We start from the raw sequence: 17,923 nt of genomic DNA on the forward strand, positions 1-17,923 counted from the left end.
TTTCCATGCCTTTCATCTCCGCGAGAAGTTTTTTGTTGAAGAGCTTGGAATTATCCAAGTACAAATGATGCCCAGCATTCGAAATTAGCTCGACCGTACTTCTTTGTGGGTCTTTAGTTATATTATTGATGATCTTGGAGCACAATTGACCCCCTTTTTTGTCCATCCAGTCGTCCTCACCATACCACCACAGGAGCTTACAGCGTAGCTTGTGGATTCCTCTTTCAATAAGAGGATGTCTAGCGTCAGCTCCAGGCGCTAACAAATAGTTAAGCATATATTCTCCGGACCCGGGGCTTTGGAAAATTCCGTAGGCATATTTGTGTAGGAGGCTAGCTTCTTTTTTGGGCAAGTCAGCGAAGCGGCGAAATGACCACATGCTGACTAGCTTAGAACCTATTGGGCCGGTATTCCTAACAAGGCAGAAAGGGGAAATGTTTTGCTCCCAAAGGCGAGCGAAATATGCTGGTACAGGCACTTGCTTCCTGTGCTTGATGATAGCACCAGGCGATACCATCAACATTTTGTAACAGAAAGATGGATTGACTTTGATACCATAAGTACCCATTAGGTACGCTCCCATCGAATGAGCGAGAACAAGATTATTGTTCGGTTTTTCTGTGAGACCGCGGAGCTCCAACCATTCACTGAATGAGTCGTGAAACCATTTGTCGACCCCATGAATGCTCTCTTCTTCTAACTTAAATGGGGGTCTTGACGAGCAGCCATAACCCAACAAGTCAATAGAGTGTATAATCCAGTTATCTTCCTTGGAAATTTCATCAAAGTTCTTGAGCCAAAAGCCTAAGCCGCCTCCATACCCATGAATCATGATCAAATGACGACAGTTGCTATACAACTCTTTCTGTTCCGCATCCAGTTTTCCATAAAACGATTTCGGATAAATAGCAAACTCGTTTATGGAATGTCCCGTCAGTAGTTTCGTTTGTATAACCTTTCCCTGACGCCCAGTGTCATCAGCTTCAGGGTAAAAAGGAAGCGTGGCAAGTAAGTCGTCTTGAAATTTAAGCGGATTATGCCTAAATCCATAGTCTTCGATCAGTTGTTTTAAAGATAGTGGGAACTGGCTGGAGAAAAGCTTGCTTAAAGGCACGGATGTTGGGTGTGACGGACGGTTGATATTCTTTTTAACTTGGGTTTTGGATTTTGCAACCGTTTTTTTTGGGAGCTTCACCTTTTGGAACACATGCCAAAGGTTGGACAGTGATGTTGTTTTGCATCTAGAAGTGTACGATATGCGACGAGTGATTTGAAGCAGTACCTGCGACAGCATGCCTAGAGTATTAAACTCATATAACGAATGTTTGTATAGTGAGTGGTTCTCTCAGTTGTAGAAGTTAAGCGATCAGAAATTTAATTGCTATATGCAAACCAGGCGGTTGGAATTCACCTTAGTGCCGAAAGATAAAAACGTATACTAGCAGTACATTATGAGGTTTGTCAACTTCCTCGAAAATAAAAAGTAGTCATGATAGACATAAATTTGAAAACCCGAGAACTTTTGGCTTAAAAGTCCAAGTCTGACGCGCACAAATTCGGGATTGCTACCTTTGGCAGTTGTAATCTCAAAAATCATCAAGATGAAGCGATAACTACTCAGAAGGCGATGAAGAACTATCTTTGAATGCTAACACTTCATTAGCGATCGGTTTGACGCATACTACTTTAATCTCAAAGCAATTCGATTTAAAGAACCATATCATGGTCTCTTCAATGAGAGGTTTCTCATTCGATCAGACAACTTAGTTACATGCAAATAAAGGCAATGTAATGTGACCAAAAATCTATGATGCTTAATTCTCTCTTCTCTTAGCTGTGGAGTTAGAGATAATTTCGTAGCACGCCCCACCCTGTGCAAGCATATATTCTCTACGTTTTTTCCATCTGTTATTTCCCTCTATGAAATTCTTCATTCACAAAGAGTATCTCGCAAGCAGCCATGATAACAGTTGAAATGAGATACGTCTTGATTTCCAACTGACCATATATGGCTGTTGTTCGGCGGAAAATCTACGACTATAGCAGCTCCAGAGCTCTTTATCGTGCCCTGTCACAATACTTAAAAGGCTAGAGTCATGAATACGTCCCAATTCTTCATCTCTTGCAAACACAGATCGGCAGTGGCCATTAGGATAATTTGCAGAACTGCGATAATGATATACTCCATTACGTCAATTGATTGACACACTGGTAGTGATCAGCCCAGCCACGCAAATCCCTGATCATTGCTTTCCATGAGTGGAAAACGGAAAATGCAGAAAAGGAGGGAAGTCCATTCTCGCAGGGGATACTAGCATTGGTGCTCTACGAACCGAATGGCCGACCATTATCTCGCAAATTCGCAGAAAGCACAGCAGCCCTGCTAATAATATAATCATCTGCTGCCAATCTTAGACGCCCACTGGCTAGAATGAAAACGAGAGCCGCCTGATTTATTTCCCGGCTTTCTAATGGCTTAAGCAAATCGCTTATTCGCCGTTTGGTCCACGCAGGCGGCGTAGACTACCACTTTCTGAGTGGCCCAATGCTGGAAGACGCCCAATGATAGATACAGGGCTGCAGACGAGGCTTTCACGAAATGTAACAAGTAGATGACGTCCGATACTGAATTAATTGCAAGTGTTCGAATGACATATGCCCAGGTGTATCTTCTTTATAACTCAGTTGTTCTTAAAGTTCTACTTGGCTTTTCTGTAGCCTTATTTCCCTGTGAAAGCGTACTGGTTTTGTTCCTTACGAGGCCGCATGCAACTCGCGACTTCTGTCACTTTTGCCGGACTGCCGAACTAGCACAGAAAATGCAAGTGCCAGACAGGAGGCATATGCAATTAACCAAAGGTAACTGGTAATAGCATAGGGCTAAGCGAAGTTCTTAAGCGAAATTAGGTCACTTTTTATAAGCTTTTTGAACGTAGTTCCAGACCGAGGCCATTAATTCAAACTCTGGGCCGCACCCGGTCTCGTACATATGAGGAGGAAAGGCAGGCGAGCCTTCTAATTCGCCCATTCAACAATGAGACGGTGCCCCCAACATTGTGCTGCCACAATGGCCAAAAATGTCCAATGGGCTAAAAAAGATTTTTCAACCTGTCAACGATGTCAGTTCCTGGGCGCCCTCGTATATTATGAAGATTACCATATTTCATTAATGACCCGAAATTTGCGGTCAAATTGTAAAATACCTTCGTTTTACCACCGCTTGTGCTTGATGTAGATACTCTTTCCTACTAAAATCCTCTTCACCTCCTTTTACCCACGACTTTGCCGACATCGGAATATAATCAGATAAATCTACTTTTCCCGCCGCACTCCTCTGTCAGTGTGGTGCGTCGCCTCGCGCAGGACAGCCTTCATGTCAAAGCCTATGTAACCCTGGCCACTTTCCTGTCTGGCCCGCCAATTTTTTTGTCCAGTATATATTTGCTCAAGAGTCATTTAATTTTCCTCTTTTTCTTCTTTTTTCTTCAGCCTGTTCTTGGATCTTGTGGAGGGACCCAATTTTGTCTTTTTACATGCAGATGATTCAATTGTCTTATCTCTTTGTGCTTCTCGCTTCATGGTCAGCGTTGGTCGCTGCCGAAACTCATACTTGGTACTTTGAAACCAATTGGGTGAAAGCAAACCCAGATGGAGTCTATGAACGTGATGTTATTGGTTTTAATGGATCTTGGCCCTTGCCTACTTTGCGTGTCAAGAAGGGTGATCGTGTTAACCTTTACTTGACTAATGGCTTTAAGGACAGAAACACTACTTTGCACTTCCATGGTATGTTCCAGAACGGAACTGCTCAGATGGATGGTCCAGAAATGGTGACTCAATGTCCTATTCCTCCTGGAGAGACTTTCTTGTACAACTTTACTGTCGCTGACCAAGTGGGTACCTACTGGTACCACTCCCACACGGCTGGCCAGTATGGTGATGGTATGAGAGCTCCATTCATCATTGAGGAAAAAAGCAAGGATGATTACCCATTTGATTTCGATGAAGAGCTCATTTTGCCTATCGGAGAATGGTATCACGATACTGCTGATGTTTTGCAACCAAAGTTTTTGAACAGATACAACCCAACTGGTGCTGAACCAATCCCTCAGAACCTTTTGTTTAATGAGACTAGAAACAATACTTGGAAGGTGGAACCAAATACCACCTATTTTGTACGTATTGTTAACATGGGTGGTTTCGTCTCCCAGTATTTGTACATGGAAGACCATGAGTTCGAGATTGTTGAAGTTGATGGCGTTTACGTGGAGAAGAACACCACTGATCTTCTCTACGTTACGATTGCTCAGCGTTACGGTGTTTTGATTAAAACTAAGGAGAAGGCTGACAAGAACTTTGCTTTCATGAATGCCTTTGACACTTCGATGTTGGATGTTATTCCCGGTGACTTGATTTTGAACAGCACCAATCTCATTCAATACACTGATGACACCTCAATGCCAGATGAATACTTGATTGACAGTTTTGATGACTTTTTTGATGATTACTACTTGGTGCCTAAAGATGGTGAAAAGCTTATGCCAGATTCTGACCAACAAGTAGTTATTTCAGTCAAGATGGACAACTTGGGCGACGGTGTTAATTATGCTTTCTTTAACGATGTTACCTATGTTGCCCCAAAGATTCCAATTCTTGCTACAGCTATGTCATCTGGTGATCTCGCCACCAACTCTATCATCTACGGTAACACCAACGCTTTTGTTTTGAAGAAGGATGAGACTATCGATATTGTCCTCAACAACGAGGATGATGGTACCCATCCTTTCCATTTGCACGGACATACTTTCCAGCTCATTGAGAGAGGACCAGAATTCCCTGATCCTGTTGCGTTCGACTACGATAACCATACTGATTTCCCTGAAGTTCCAATGAAAAGAGATACCATCTTCGTGAGAGGTAACTCCTATGCTGTGATGAGATTTAAGGCTGACAACCCTGGTGTTTGGTTTTTCCATTGCCATATCGAGTGGCATTTGGAGCAAGGTTTAGCCATTGTTCTCATTGAGGCTCCAGAGGAGATGCAAAAGGACCCAAGCCAGCAGTTCACCGAGAACCACAAGGAAGTCTGTCAGAAAGCTGGTATGAACCTTACTGGAAATGCTGCTGGTAATTCACATGACTTCTTGGATTTGACTGGTATGAACGTTCAACCTAAGCCTTTACCAGCTGGATTCACTGCCAGAGGTATTGTTGCTTTGGTCTTTTCTGCCATTGCTGGTGTCTTAGGTATGATTGCTATTACTATCTACGGTTTGGCAGACGTAAAGGACATCGATCAGCGTGTTGCTCGTGATTTGGATGTTGATCTTGATGACGCTGATGAGAGCTCGGAGCTTGTCGCCGGGGACTCATCTTCTCATAACAAATAATGGGGAAAATGCGCAAGAAAGAATTAAGGAAGAGGCTATGGGTTTGAGGAATTTGTACAAGAGACTTGCTATTAAATTGTGTGTGTGTCTGAAGAAAATCTCTTGTCTCAAATATCTCAAATGCTTATGGAAACCATTACCATTCTCGACACCCTTTCTTGCGATACAATATCTTCCCACTTGATTCTTAGAACGGCTCGACTATTTTTTTAAGACCCCTCCCACTTTTTTATATTCAATTTTTACCTGTTATTATCATGTTGTAGCTATGGCATGAACGCATTGTGCCTCCAGATTCGATTACCCCGAAGGTTACTTACTATCGTTTAATTCTTTTTAAGAAAAAAAAAATTATGTTATACCCCAGTAGAGCTACGTCGAAATACTTGTTTTTTTTTTTCTTTTTCCATCATGATCGTTCCTTGAACCGATGTCTCATGGCCTACAAATACTCAATTTTTCACCAGAGTCCCGCAGTGTTTGCAGACTTACCGCGTTTTTGGTGGATTTGAGACAAAACCTAAAGATTTTAAGCTTATTAAAAAAAACAACTAAAACTCATGAAACTACATAAATTATGCCTTAAGTAGAAAGTATAATTTTCAGACTATACGCCAAGCCTTAGTAAGTACGTAGGCCAAAAGTTCGAATATATTGTTGCTTCAAGTGTCAGGCACTAATTGTAGTGTTGAGTGTTGCATCAGTACACCTGATACTACTTCTCACTACGTACTGATAACCCAACCTGTGTAACCTTGACAAACATGTTCGAGGCAGTGTACATTACTGATGCTAAACATGCGCTTGTTTACGAGTATCTTGTACTGCTGTACTCACCTCATTTCTTACTGATAAGTCCAGTTATAGAGGCCACCCGCTACGAGGAGAATTCTGACCCTCTTAAATCAAACGAGGCTCCACTTCCATTGGTTAAAGTAAACCAAGAATTTCATGTTTGCTCACGGAAAGATGAGGGATTGATATTGTACCTTCTCTTTCTGACGTCAGCTGCTGAAAAAACAAACCCACTCACACCGTTCCTTTTCATCAACAGGTTGTTGGATGTAATGCACGAGTATTTCGGTGCCCCGCTTACAGTGTCGAAAGTTGATGCTAATACCGATACGCTCACCCTTTTGCTTAACGAAATGATCGATAATGGCATACCAAATATAACAGATTCGAATCAGCTTCGGGATTTGGTGCTGGTGAAGAGCTTTCTTAGCAAAATTTTGAGCTCAGGGACAGATATTGCCTCAGCAGCATCCAAGAAAACACTCTCCTCATTTTCTGGCGTTTCTAAGCCCCTGGTATCATCCACACCACTGAATGCTGATAACGAAACTGTGCCTTGGCGCAGAGCAAATGTCAAGTACACGAATAATGAAATGTATGTTGATTTCATTGAGACGGTGAATGTGATCCTTAAACCCAAGAAAAGCAGGAAGAAAGTTGAGCTTCTATCGTCTCAGAACTTTGATTCAGTATTCTATTCTACGTCAACTGTGACATCATCATCCAACAAACTATCTCCTGTCACCGGTTCCATAAACGGGCAGCTTGACTTCCTATGCCGGCTTTCAGGAGAACCATCCTTGCAAATCGCTTTCAATTCTGCATCTTCGTACATTGAGGCTCCACGCTTCCATCCATGTATCAATGTAGACTCATGGCAACGAAGCAAGGATACACTTTCTTTCATCCCGCCTGACGGTCAATCTACTCTTATGTCATATCAGGTTGATTTGGACAATCTTCCACAGAAAAAGTCTCTATCGATGCTTGGGTTGCCAGAGTTTGATTGTCAGCTGGGACTAGGCATTAATGAGAACGAGTTTGAAGTGCGGGTTATCACTTCCAAACATCATGGTATCTCAAAGATCGATGCAATCAAGCTTGAGGTTTTTGCCTTCGAACAAAACGTGTCACTTTTGACAGGCGGTGAAGTTAGTGACGATGATGAGAACGAATCTAACAATATGGTCAATACCATAAAATCGATCAAAGTAACTCATGGTGACTTTAGATACAAAGGAGAGGGAAAAGGTGAGTGGGTAATGAAGGACCTTGTCCCGGGCGTACAACCCGTCTTTAGAGGCTGCATTCATACCGCCGACGATGATGCTCTTACCGATTCATCAAGAACTCCTTCATTGCACGAGAATCTCATTGAAGTTACGGATGAATCGAACAAGGCCTCTGCAAAGAAACCAGTGGCACCTCTCTTCTACAATGTGTCATTCACATATAAAGGCGGCCTAGCCAGTGGCCTTAAAATCGATAATTTGAAAGTTATCAGTTCTAAAGGATTAGGCGACTCTGTTAAACCTTACAAGGGTGTCAGATATATTACCACCACAGGGGATTATGCTATTCGCATGTGAGGAACGAAATTCCAACGCAATAATATTAAAGACAAACAACAATATATTTATAGAATGATGATATGCTAATCAACTCTTCGACCACGCGCTATTAGTCCTATATTGTTAATACCTTGTCTGGAAATTGGATTATTCAGATTTCTTACTCTTTTTAGCCTTCTCCTTCTCGGCGTTCTTTATTAAAACATGGCCAATGAAAGAGCCAACGGCCAATACAGCTATCAAAAGTAGAAGGAGCGGCAATTTGATAGCGTATTCACGGGGCAAGAAGAAGCTTTGGATCACGGAGTCGTCACCAATGAAGGGCAAGACAAACACCCAGGTAGTATAATATGAAAACACAAAAGTTGCCACAGCAAGCATTGCCAAGCCAACGAGCTTATCACAGGACTGAAGGTTAGTGAAAATTATTACTTATCGGAGAATTTGAATACCATACCATGTTGATTGAATGCTGGGGACGCTACTCTGAGAAATCAGTTTACGTGTTTCCCAAATTCAAGCACCCGTACCTCTCACACTACAGTTGATCCAAATAAAAAGGGATACTGAAGTAAGCTTGCTTGCAATGACTCGGCATTTTTTTTTTTTTTTTTTTTTTTATTCTTTGTCGTTTCATCTTCTCTATAAGCAAACTATACAAAGGAGGATATTAAAATGTATAGATACATGTATAATGAAGTTTACAATCATCATCAATTGCTTACTGTTTCTTCCGACCAAGAAAATGCCCAATTTAAGCCAAGTGCAAGACGACTGTCCTTTGCACAAAACTCAACTCTTCTATAAAAATTCTTCATTTTTTATCAAGCTGGATCCAACTTCTTCATCATAGCAAACCTGGCTGTGTCCCATCTCTTGTGCAGCCATTTTTCGCAGTCAGCTCGGCTTCATGCACACATCAAGAATCGCCAGACCTCCACTCTTCTTTACGATATGTTCAATAAATTGAAGCTGAGGAAAGCTCCTCTTTCACTCTCTTCTGTGTCAAATGCTATAAAGAATGCAGGGAATGCAGACTTATCACCGCAAGATCTCGCACCAAAGCATCTAAAGCTAGCGGTTGGGGATCAATTGGGTCTTCCCCCAGATTCCATCGTAACCGCTGCATATGACCCCGTTCAATCTCTTTTGGCAATTTGCACGAAGGAAAATACCATCCATGTTTATGGTCAGCAGACTGTTGAGGTGGTCTTCGAGTTCAAGACATCAAGCACCATTGAACATTTGAGGTTCATCAAGGGTGTTTACTTGGTGTGTGTTCAATCACTGGGAGGAATCACCGTGTTGTCGTTGCACTCCAAATCCATTTTAGCCAACTATACTTGCCCTGGTACTGTCACGGCAGTAGCATCAGACCCTTCTTTGGATTGGTTAGCTGTTGGGCTTAACAACGGTTCGGTTGTGTTTTATGATGTTGACAGATTTACGCTTGCTCCTTTACGAGTTGATAATTTGCAAAAGATGGTCATACCCAAGCAAAAGATGTCACCAGTGCTTGGTATCGAATGGCATCCAAGAGATATTGGCACTCTTTTGGTAACTTACGATCATTGTGTAGTCCAGTGGTCTATTACACTGGGCATTATCAAGAACGCATTTGTTTACCAATTAACTCGAGAATGCAGAGGATTTGAATACTCTAACTTTGTTGAGCGTGGAGGCAAGAAAAAAGTGTTTGGGTCTGCCAAGGAGATTATACCCCTGGTGGCAGAGGCCCATTACCACCCTAACGGTCTTCACATGGTGTCCGTACACAACGACGGAACACTTGCTTTTTGGGATACAAACTCAGCGACTTTACTTGAAGCCAGGACAGTGATGGCAACGGGCCTTCAAAAGCACGGTGAGCCTGCCGGTAATCTCAATTTTGAAGAAGCACCTTTGGCAATTCGAGCAAGGTGGATAGCCGGTTTGGACCCCGAACTTACACAACTTCTAGTGACCGGTGCTTCTAGATCAGACCCTGAATGCGTTGATGTATTAGACTTTGGCTTAACGTTGAAGTATAGTTTAACTTCACACGAGAAACAAGGCGAATTCTATTCTCGTCCTCAGGATGGCCAAAGAAAGCTAACGGTAGCTTTCAATCGCAGAAAAAAGGATGATGGACCTAATGAGATTATTGAAAAGATTATCCCTCTCGCACAAGACGGACTATTATACTTCAATGGCTGTCATAACCCATCTAGTATACTTTTCATTTCCAATTTGGGTGCAGTTTACTTGACCAAGTACAACCCAGAAGCGGGAGGCCTTGCTACTACCAGGAACCTCCTTCTTCCTCCATCATTGTCATTTACCGTTCCACCAACGACTTTCTTCTCGACAGTTTCTGTCAAGAGGATGGAGTGGTTCGGCGTGCTCTCCAGCAGGAAAAATGCCGCTGCTAATCAAAATGATCTGGCTTTAGTCAATGGTGGCGCTCCTGTGAACAAAAGCTTTCCAAAAACTGTTGGGTTTGATGATAACTACCACAATATTGTGATCACAGGACACGAAAATGGTGATGTGAGATTTTTAGACGTCACAGCAGGCGAGTTTCATAACGAAGAAAAGTTGATTGCTTTGGAATTCAGAAATACCCTTTTTAACGGAAAAGAATCAAGTTCTTATCGCATTGCACAAGTGTCATGCAGTTTTGAGAGCAGGGAAATGATAGTTGGTCTAGCGAACGGAAATGTTGTGATTTGTAAAGTCGCCAAGCTTGGCCATAACCCATTAGCACAACCTCCTGCAAACCAAGGGTATGATCAATGTCCTGTTCAACACCGAAATGGACAAGCCCGTATTGTCAATTTGAGGAACAGAATACTGGGCCCCTTTTCCTCCTCTAGTTTTCTTCCAGAACATCTTTTAGTGCTCGACCTGAAAGATAAAATCACGAGCCTTAAGATGTCGCAAGCAGGATTTGCCGCTGTCGGCTACAGGTCGGGTAGACTTGTTGTTTGCGATGTATCCAGAGGTCCGGCTGTCATATTAAACCAAGAATTCGTCTCTAGCTACGTTCCCTCAGTCTCTGGAGAGTGCTTCGTGACTACAATTGAATTCGCTATCATGGAATACGGACAGGAAGGCTATTCTTCTTTGTTGATGCTTTGTGGAACCAGTGCCGGGGGAAATCTTCTTGTATTCAAGATCGTTCCTCTTCCATCGGGAGGATTTGAGGTGCAGCTAGCAGACAAAACTATCGGTCTTAATTATAGAAGTTCAGAGAACAACCTGGATAGTGGGCTTGATAAAATCATTCCAATCAATGTTTCAAACGGGTCTCTGGCTGTGGCCACCCTTGATGTGTTCCAAAGATTAGCCCAGGGTGTTCAGATTCAGGGCTTGATCGTCACCACATCCGCTCGGGACATCCGAGTCTTGAAGACTCCAAAGCAAAAGCTAGCGCATAAGGTCGTGGATGAGAATTGCGTTGCGAGTGGTCTTGTGAACTTTCGTGCCGCTAAGGGTGTTGTTCTTGCGCTGTTAACAAAGAACGGCTTTTTGAAGCTCTTTTCTTTACCTGCCTTGAGTGAGTTAGCGGACATCAAATTACCCAACGATGTTTACAAACGTATCCAAAGAGTTTTGGAAGGCCGGAGTAGTTCAGGTTCCGAAATTCTTCCATCAGGTGAAGTCATCCTCAAGCTCAACCAATCCGAAATGCTTGACTTTATGCTCTACGACGAGAAATCACACAAAGAACCCAAAGAAAAGCTTTCAGATCTTTTGTTTAATGAAAATGCAATCATGCCACCACGCCCGGCAGCTGGTGCATTACTGTGGGCAAAGGGACAAACCACTTTTGTTACTCCAAAAGATCTAGCTGCCTTGATAGCCGGTCCAAATAGGAAACCAGCGAAGCATCTCGAGAGTGACTTGGCCTACAATATTAGTCCGGAAGCAAACCCAAACCAATCTTACGCATATGGCGCACCCTCAACGAAAGGTGGAAGAAAAGATAGAGCCTACGACGAGCCAGTCAGGAAGTCAGCAAATGCCAATCCATACTCTTTTGGAACGCAAGGGTTCATGAAATCAATGAGAGATGGCTTGGATTATGTCGAGAACGGTATTAACGACTTTGGAAGCGGCCTCTCTGAATCGATGACGGAGACAGCTGACAGTACCAAGAAGTCATTTTATTCGCTGGCCGTGAAGTCAAAATTTGGATTTTAATTACCAAAGGGACTTAACAAAAATCCATTTTTTATGCGCAATACTATAGACCTTTGAGTTTTTTAATATAATCTAGCTAGGAGAGATTTTCGGGCTGTTCTCTATATAACTTGTTTGCCTACTCTGCGCCGTGTGTACAGACCGCGATCTGTGTTTACCTTTTGATATCAGCAAACGGCCTTCTACTCTACAGAGCTTGTCAGGATGTCATACCAAGGAAAAGAAAACGTCGAAACGACCCCATCTAAATGCGGTGACAAGTCTTTCGCTGAAAACTCTCCCACTCCCTCCAAGAGAACCCTTCGCCCTATTTCGCCGAATAAACAGAATACCGTTGGGGTTGGAAAGTTGAGCTTTCTCCAAAGTGATAATATTGACGACCACTTTGAGCAAATCCATGGCTCCAGCGAAGAAATAAAACAAACTTTGTATGATATACAGACAAATACCAAGCAGACAAGCGTTGATCTTGGACAGCTTATTGACAGATCGAAGAATAACAATCAGAATTTGAACCGCGTGCTCGAAAGCATCGCCAAGTATTCCGAAGAGGTCACTACGGAGGGAAATGCAACAAAACATGACGTTACCAAGATCCTAGAGAGACTTGATTCATTCGACAACGTTGGGACAAAAGAAGAGCTTCACCAAATCCGTGAATTGCTCAACTCCGGGCAAGGGGAGGGTCATATTTCTGAAGTACTCACGCTACTTAATAGTGTCAAAGAGGATAACAAATCCTCAACATCAAAAATTCGTGAAGATCTCGACAAGCTTTCACTTTCGCTTGAATTACAGGAGCCTTCATCGCAACAACATTCTCCCGGTCTTGCCAAAGATATAGATGCGATAAGAGCGATAGTGGAAGAGCAGTCTCGCACTATTCTGATTCTCGAGCGAAAATTGGACTTACAGAAGTCTTTCCAGGAGCTCGACAAACGGAATGCTGAACTTAAGCGCAACTACGCTCTTCTTAGTGAAAGTTATAAGGAGAAGTTCAACCAGTACACTCATTTAAGCGAGCAGTATAATACACTTGAGCTTAGTGCGAGACAGCTATCGAAAGATATTGAAGGAAGCAGCACGCAGAAGTATAACAATCTACAACAATTACACTCCCAAAGACTTGGTGCCTTTGCTGATGCATCTAATGGAGGAGGCATAGACATACCAAAGAAGAGAGTGGTGAGTATGCCTCTCAAGGAAGTGAAAGAAGAAGTTTATGGGGCTAACGAGGAATTTTAATGGATTAATGAACAGACTATTTACAAGCTTCAATCTAATTTTGTGTAATGACCTTTTTGCCATCCATGTATGGTCTGAGTACATCAGGTATGACAACCGCATTCAGTTCAGAATCGTAGTTTTGTTCAAGGATGGCAACGATCATCCTTGGAACAGCCATGGCCGTCCCGTTGAGTGTGTGTATATGAGAAAACCCTTCCTTTGTCTTATAGCGAATACCAAGTCGCCGGCTTTGGTAGTCAGTACAGTTCGAACTACTGGTGAGTTCACCCCATCCTCCTCTTCCCGGCATCCATGCTTCGCAATCGTACTTCTTTACCGCAGGGGCACCCAAATCAGTAGTAGGCATGTTCAACATTTTCGCTTTGATACCTAAGTCCTTGATTATTGACGTCTGAAACTCACGCAATTCTTCTAGTTCAGAAACAGACTTGTCGGGTGTTGTAAAGTGAAAGAGCTCTACCTTGGTGAACTCATGCACTCGATAGAGACCAGTAGTATCTTTACCGTTTGCTCCAGCTTCTGCTCTGTAGGAGCGTGATACACCAACATACTTAGCTGGAAGTTGATCTTCCAGCATTGTCGAGGAGGAATGGAGAGCACCCATCGGGATTTCTGCAGTGCCAGTAAGAGATAGAGACTCTCCTTCTAGCTCGTAGACCTGCTTTTCATCATTCTGATCTCTTGGTTTAAATCCACAGGCATGCGTAATCTCATTTTTGACAATACTGGGTGGAATGACCATCGTATAACCAGACTGTCTCGCTTTTGATAAGGCATATTGAACCAAGGCTTGTTCCAAAAGAGCTCCATCTCCGACAAGATAATACCAAGAGGATCCTGAGATTCTAGAAGCAACGGTGAAGTTCACTATGTTAAGCTTTTCTGCAATAGCCTTATGGTCCATCAGTGTGACAGGTAACAGGGAGATTATAGATTCTTCGGATGCTTCATTGATTATTGAGTGAACTTCTGGCACGTCAGGGTCACTAGGAACGGAACCATCTAACCAATTAGGCAATGATTCTGTATGCTTATGTATGAGTTCAGATAGCTGTGAAAGGCGACCTTCAAGCAGTGCGATGGTAGGTTTCAAAGAACCAAGGCTCTTTTGCAACTCTGCTATTTCCGCTTCAGTTGCCCCCCTAGACTTGAGCTCAGCTAGTCTAGATCCTCCCTGCTTTCTTTCCTTTACTAACTGGTCTCTTTCTCGTTGTAATTCCCTCTCCTTGTCTCGATTGTCTAGGATGAATTCGAGATCGGCATGAGAAAGACCACGACGCCGAAGGACATGCTTCATATCCTCGCTCTGAGCAATTATGCCTTTAACATCGAGGATGGGCTTCTTAAGAGTGGTTGTACTTTTGAAAGAGCTTAGGCATCGGCTCCAAGTTCGGAAAGGTTTCATAATATACTTGTATTAATATTATGATGAGTGCGTATGTATGGATGCAAATCAGTGTGGGTGCGAAGATCGAACCGTTGAATTATACAAGTGATTTGAGTGAAGTAGTATAATTATAAATATTTACAAGTGGCCTATTATTTCCATAGCCCTAGCATCACCCTTACTTAATTCTTCGTCATCTAATGCTTCTGCTAAGCATTTCCAGGGATCACGGGCACCGCCCCATTTGAGTATACTCTCCTTGTACTTCTCGCCTGCAGCACGGCTCCAAGGATCGTCTTTGAAAAGGCCGTTCCAAACTTTTTCAGCTATGGCTCGGTCCAATAAATATGAGTAGTAAACAGCTCCGTACGAAAATAAGTGCGGGAACTTTCCATGCCATGTAGACCACTGATCAGCAAACACCTTAAGCTCACCTTCGAGATGGTGGTATACAGAAGTCGAACTGAATTTTTTGAACGATTCATGATTGCTGAAGTCCACTACCTTCTCATCATGCAAAACTTGATCAAGAAGGGCCATTTTAGATTGCATGTAAGATTCACAATGTTTGAGGGAGTCTCTCTTTGCCTGATGGTTCCTTAAGAGAGATTCAGGCAACAGTTCACCTGTCTTGTAATGTTTAGCGATCTTACAAAGCACTCTTGGGTCATTACTGAAGGACTCCATAAGCACAGAAGGAAGTTCCACAAAGTCTGTCAGACAGCGAGTGCCAGACAAGTTATGAAGCCTTGTACGCCCGAGCATCGAATGCATTGCATGGCCCATCTCGTGGAAGATTGTGTCCACCTGTTCAAGTGTCAAAAGAGTCGGCATGTCGCTATCTAAACCAGCAAGACGACCCATACCGGTACTTTTTGGTTTCTGGAAATTGCAAACGAGCGAGATAACTGGAAGCTGATAATCTTTATCTTTACTGAGATGAACAGCCTGCTCCATATCTTCCCTCAGTTCCGTACCAATAGAGGTATTAAGCTCTCTTGAGCACACGATAGTAAAATGAGATGGAAGCACTTTCTCCGACCAGAAGTCAACGTATAAGTACCCCAATACCTCATTATTCGTGAGATCCATGTACTTGAGTTTGCGAACACTGCTGTGATCCCATGTTTCGCCCTTGTCAGTTCTCTCAGGCACAAGAGAGACGTTATAGATACTCTGGAAGAGTTTACTGAGCCCATTCATGACAGTGCCGACAGACAAGTACTCAGATATCTCTTCATCATGCAGACTGAGGTCGGAGTCCTTCATCATCTTCGCAAGCAAGTAATCTCTGTCCCAAGGTTTGACTTCGGAAAGGACCTCATCATTCGAGACAGCAAGGCCACTTCCATTCTTGTACTTGTACAACCTTCTGAGTTCACTCATGACTCCCTTTTTCTCTGAAAGAAGAGTTTCCTGAAGGTTGGTCAAGAATGCAATAACATTATGTGGAGATTTCGCCATCTTGTGCTCAAGCTGATAGTCTGCGAATGACAGATACCCAAGCATATTGGCTAATAAAGCACGGTACTTGACAAAACTGTCCAACGTCTTTATTTGACGCTTAGGGGAATTATGCAAAGCTATCCAAACCTTTCTTCTTACCTCTTCATTAGAACATCTTACTAAGATAGAATAAGGTAACAGTCCAGCGAGTGGGATGGATATACCGTGATTAGTTCGTGGTGCTTTCGCCTGGAAATCTTTTATCTCAGATTTGAGCCTTTCGTCGCCGATCAACTCGAATTCTTGTGGACTGATAGTGCACCAAAAGCTTTCAAGATCATGAACTTCGTTGTTGTACGATGCACCTAATAGTGAGATCTGCTGAGTGATTGCAACGAAGTTATTTCTAGTTTCGGGATCCATCGCAATACCAGATCTTTCGAAGTCCTGGCGTAAGTACTTTCCGACGTCGATCTCTTCCTGACTTAAGTGGTGCACGATATCCAGATCAAGTATCTGAGCTAACGTACGATACAAATCGACGTTTGTATTGAGCTGATTCATGTATTCAAACATTATCTCGTGGGTATTCTGGGCCGCCGCTACCCATTTCTGGCTTGGATGGACCACTCTTATAAATTCAGCAGCATCTATTACACGACACAATATATCACTAAGCTGGTCAAGTTTCCGTATATAACTAAGCTTGCCTTGGTCAGTGTTTTTCGCTTCCAAGAGCATGGTCTTGACTAAGCTCTTAGCTTTTTTAAGAGACTCTTTCGAGAATTCTATGAGCCCATCTGGGGATTTTAGTTTCTCATTTCTGAACAAACCGACATGCTTCGTCGAGAAATATCCGCCAGGTGCCTTGTTAAAATTCGAGAAGCACTTTTGGCTGTCGAATAAGCGAGTGAGCTGGTCGCCTTGGATAGGTTTTCGTATAGCGACCGAGGAGGAAATCGCCCTTGTTAACGCTAGCTTTGGCAAGCTACGTAGCTGTACGGACGATGCAAACATGCTTGTAAAAGGAACGATGGAGGCAATAAGCAGGTTCTTGGTCAGTTGGATAAAAGTTGCAAATGTACTGCAGGAGATATTTTCCAGCTACTGTGAGATTTCCTGACTTCGAAACATAAGCGGGCAGGATCCAGAATCCTAGTCGGCAGGAACGAAGGTATTTCATTAATGTTTTGGAATACTAACTAATTTTTTTATTTTTTAATATCTTAGCATTCTAGATAACTCAAAAATGGCTTTGGTTGGTTCACTATAGCTTTAGGGTCCTGATAAGGCGCATTCCAGATGTGACGTAATGCTCACAGGCCCTTTCGCAGCCAATGTCGAAGTCTGGGGTCGAGAACTCCTCACGCTTTGTTATGCCAACCGTTGCAAATGTTCTGCTACGGTAAAAGATGTCCCAAATAATTTAACTGTTGTCAAAAAAAGTATCTTTTTGTTCCACCTACAATTTTTCTCAACTCCCCAAGCCTTTTCTAGCGTGACACCAAGTCTCTATGTAGCAAAAGACTTGATCTTGTGCTCGAAAGGTTCGTTCGAATGCTTGTGCTACATGAAGGGTGACCAAGCACTCTTCAGATATCCACTAATGGGTTTAGACCTCGTTTGATTCTGCTCATCTCTGCATGCCCTCATCTACCTGAAAACATTATGAATGGGCAGTGTAGCATCCTTTTAGGAAAGAGTAACGAATTGGTTGACTTTTCTTGTGTATAGTGTCGCTTCCCTCCTATGACTAGTACACTTCTCTACTAATTGTAAGACCTCTTATAACACAGTTTAAGCTTTACGAATATTGGTCAAATCGCCTGAAGAGATATACCATGGTTTCAGCAACCCCTTGATAACCTGAATATCCAAGAAAAGTTTGACCCCGTGTAATC

General features: G+C 42.8%; 6 protein-coding genes across 6 annotated transcripts; 3 read left to right on the forward strand and 3 right to left on the reverse strand. All coding sequences in view use genetic code 12, as the record gives it.

The window, feature by feature from the left end:
* Positions 1 to 389: 389 nt before the first annotated feature.
* Positions 390 to 1,241, reverse strand: CXQ85_001375 (carboxylic ester hydrolase; the record flags this gene model as incomplete). The annotated part of the gene is made up of 3 exons (XM_025485089.1): positions 390 to 413; positions 473 to 1,152; positions 1,196 to 1,241. 3 exons carry the CDS (start codon positions 1,239 to 1,241, stop codon positions 390 to 392), a joined length of 750 nt encoding a protein of 249 aa, XP_025340020.1.
* Positions 1,242 to 3,533: 2,292 nt separating this feature from the next.
* CXQ85_001376 (multicopper oxidase) lies at positions 3,534 to 5,390 on the forward strand (the record flags this gene model as incomplete). The annotated part of the gene is made up of 1 exon (XM_025485090.1): positions 3,534 to 5,390. One exon carries the CDS (start codon positions 3,534 to 3,536, stop codon positions 5,388 to 5,390), a length of 1,857 nt encoding a protein of 618 aa, XP_025340021.1.
* A 764-nt stretch (positions 5,391 to 6,154) lies between these two features.
* On the forward strand, positions 6,155 to 7,774 carry CXQ85_001377 (uncharacterized protein; the record flags this gene model as incomplete). The annotated part of the gene is made up of 1 exon (XM_025485091.1): positions 6,155 to 7,774. The coding sequence occupies one exon, from the start codon at positions 6,155 to 6,157 to the stop codon at positions 7,772 to 7,774; it is 1,620 nt and encodes a 539-aa protein (XP_025340022.1).
* A 936-nt stretch (positions 7,775 to 8,710) lies between these two features.
* On the forward strand, positions 8,711 to 13,186 carry SRO77 (putative Rab GTPase-binding protein; the record flags this gene model as incomplete). The annotated part of the gene is made up of 2 exons (XM_025485092.1): positions 8,711 to 11,917; positions 12,113 to 13,186. The coding sequence occupies 2 exons, from the start codon at positions 8,711 to 8,713 to the stop codon at positions 13,184 to 13,186; spliced, it is 4,281 nt and encodes a 1,426-aa protein (XP_025340023.1).
* A 34-nt stretch (positions 13,187 to 13,220) lies between these two features.
* On the reverse strand, positions 13,221 to 14,594 carry CXQ85_001379 (putative serine--tRNA ligase; the record flags this gene model as incomplete). The annotated part of the gene is made up of 1 exon (XM_025485093.1): positions 13,221 to 14,594. The coding sequence occupies one exon, from the start codon at positions 14,592 to 14,594 to the stop codon at positions 13,221 to 13,223; it is 1,374 nt and encodes a 457-aa protein (XP_025340024.1).
* Positions 14,595 to 14,714: 120 nt separating this feature from the next.
* On the reverse strand, positions 14,715 to 17,039 carry CXQ85_001380 (metalloendopeptidase; the record flags this gene model as incomplete). The annotated part of the gene is made up of 1 exon (XM_025485094.1): positions 14,715 to 17,039. One exon carries the CDS (start codon positions 17,037 to 17,039, stop codon positions 14,715 to 14,717), a length of 2,325 nt encoding a protein of 774 aa, XP_025340025.1.
* Between the last annotated feature and the right edge of the window lie 884 nt (positions 17,040 to 17,923).

The sequence above is a fragment of the Candidozyma haemuli genome (genome assembly GCF_002926055.2).
Source record: "Candidozyma haemuli strain B11899 chromosome Unknown B_2014730914, whole genome shotgun sequence".
In the NCBI taxonomy this organism is placed as follows: domain Eukaryota; kingdom Fungi; phylum Ascomycota; class Pichiomycetes; order Serinales; family Metschnikowiaceae; genus Candidozyma; species Candidozyma haemuli.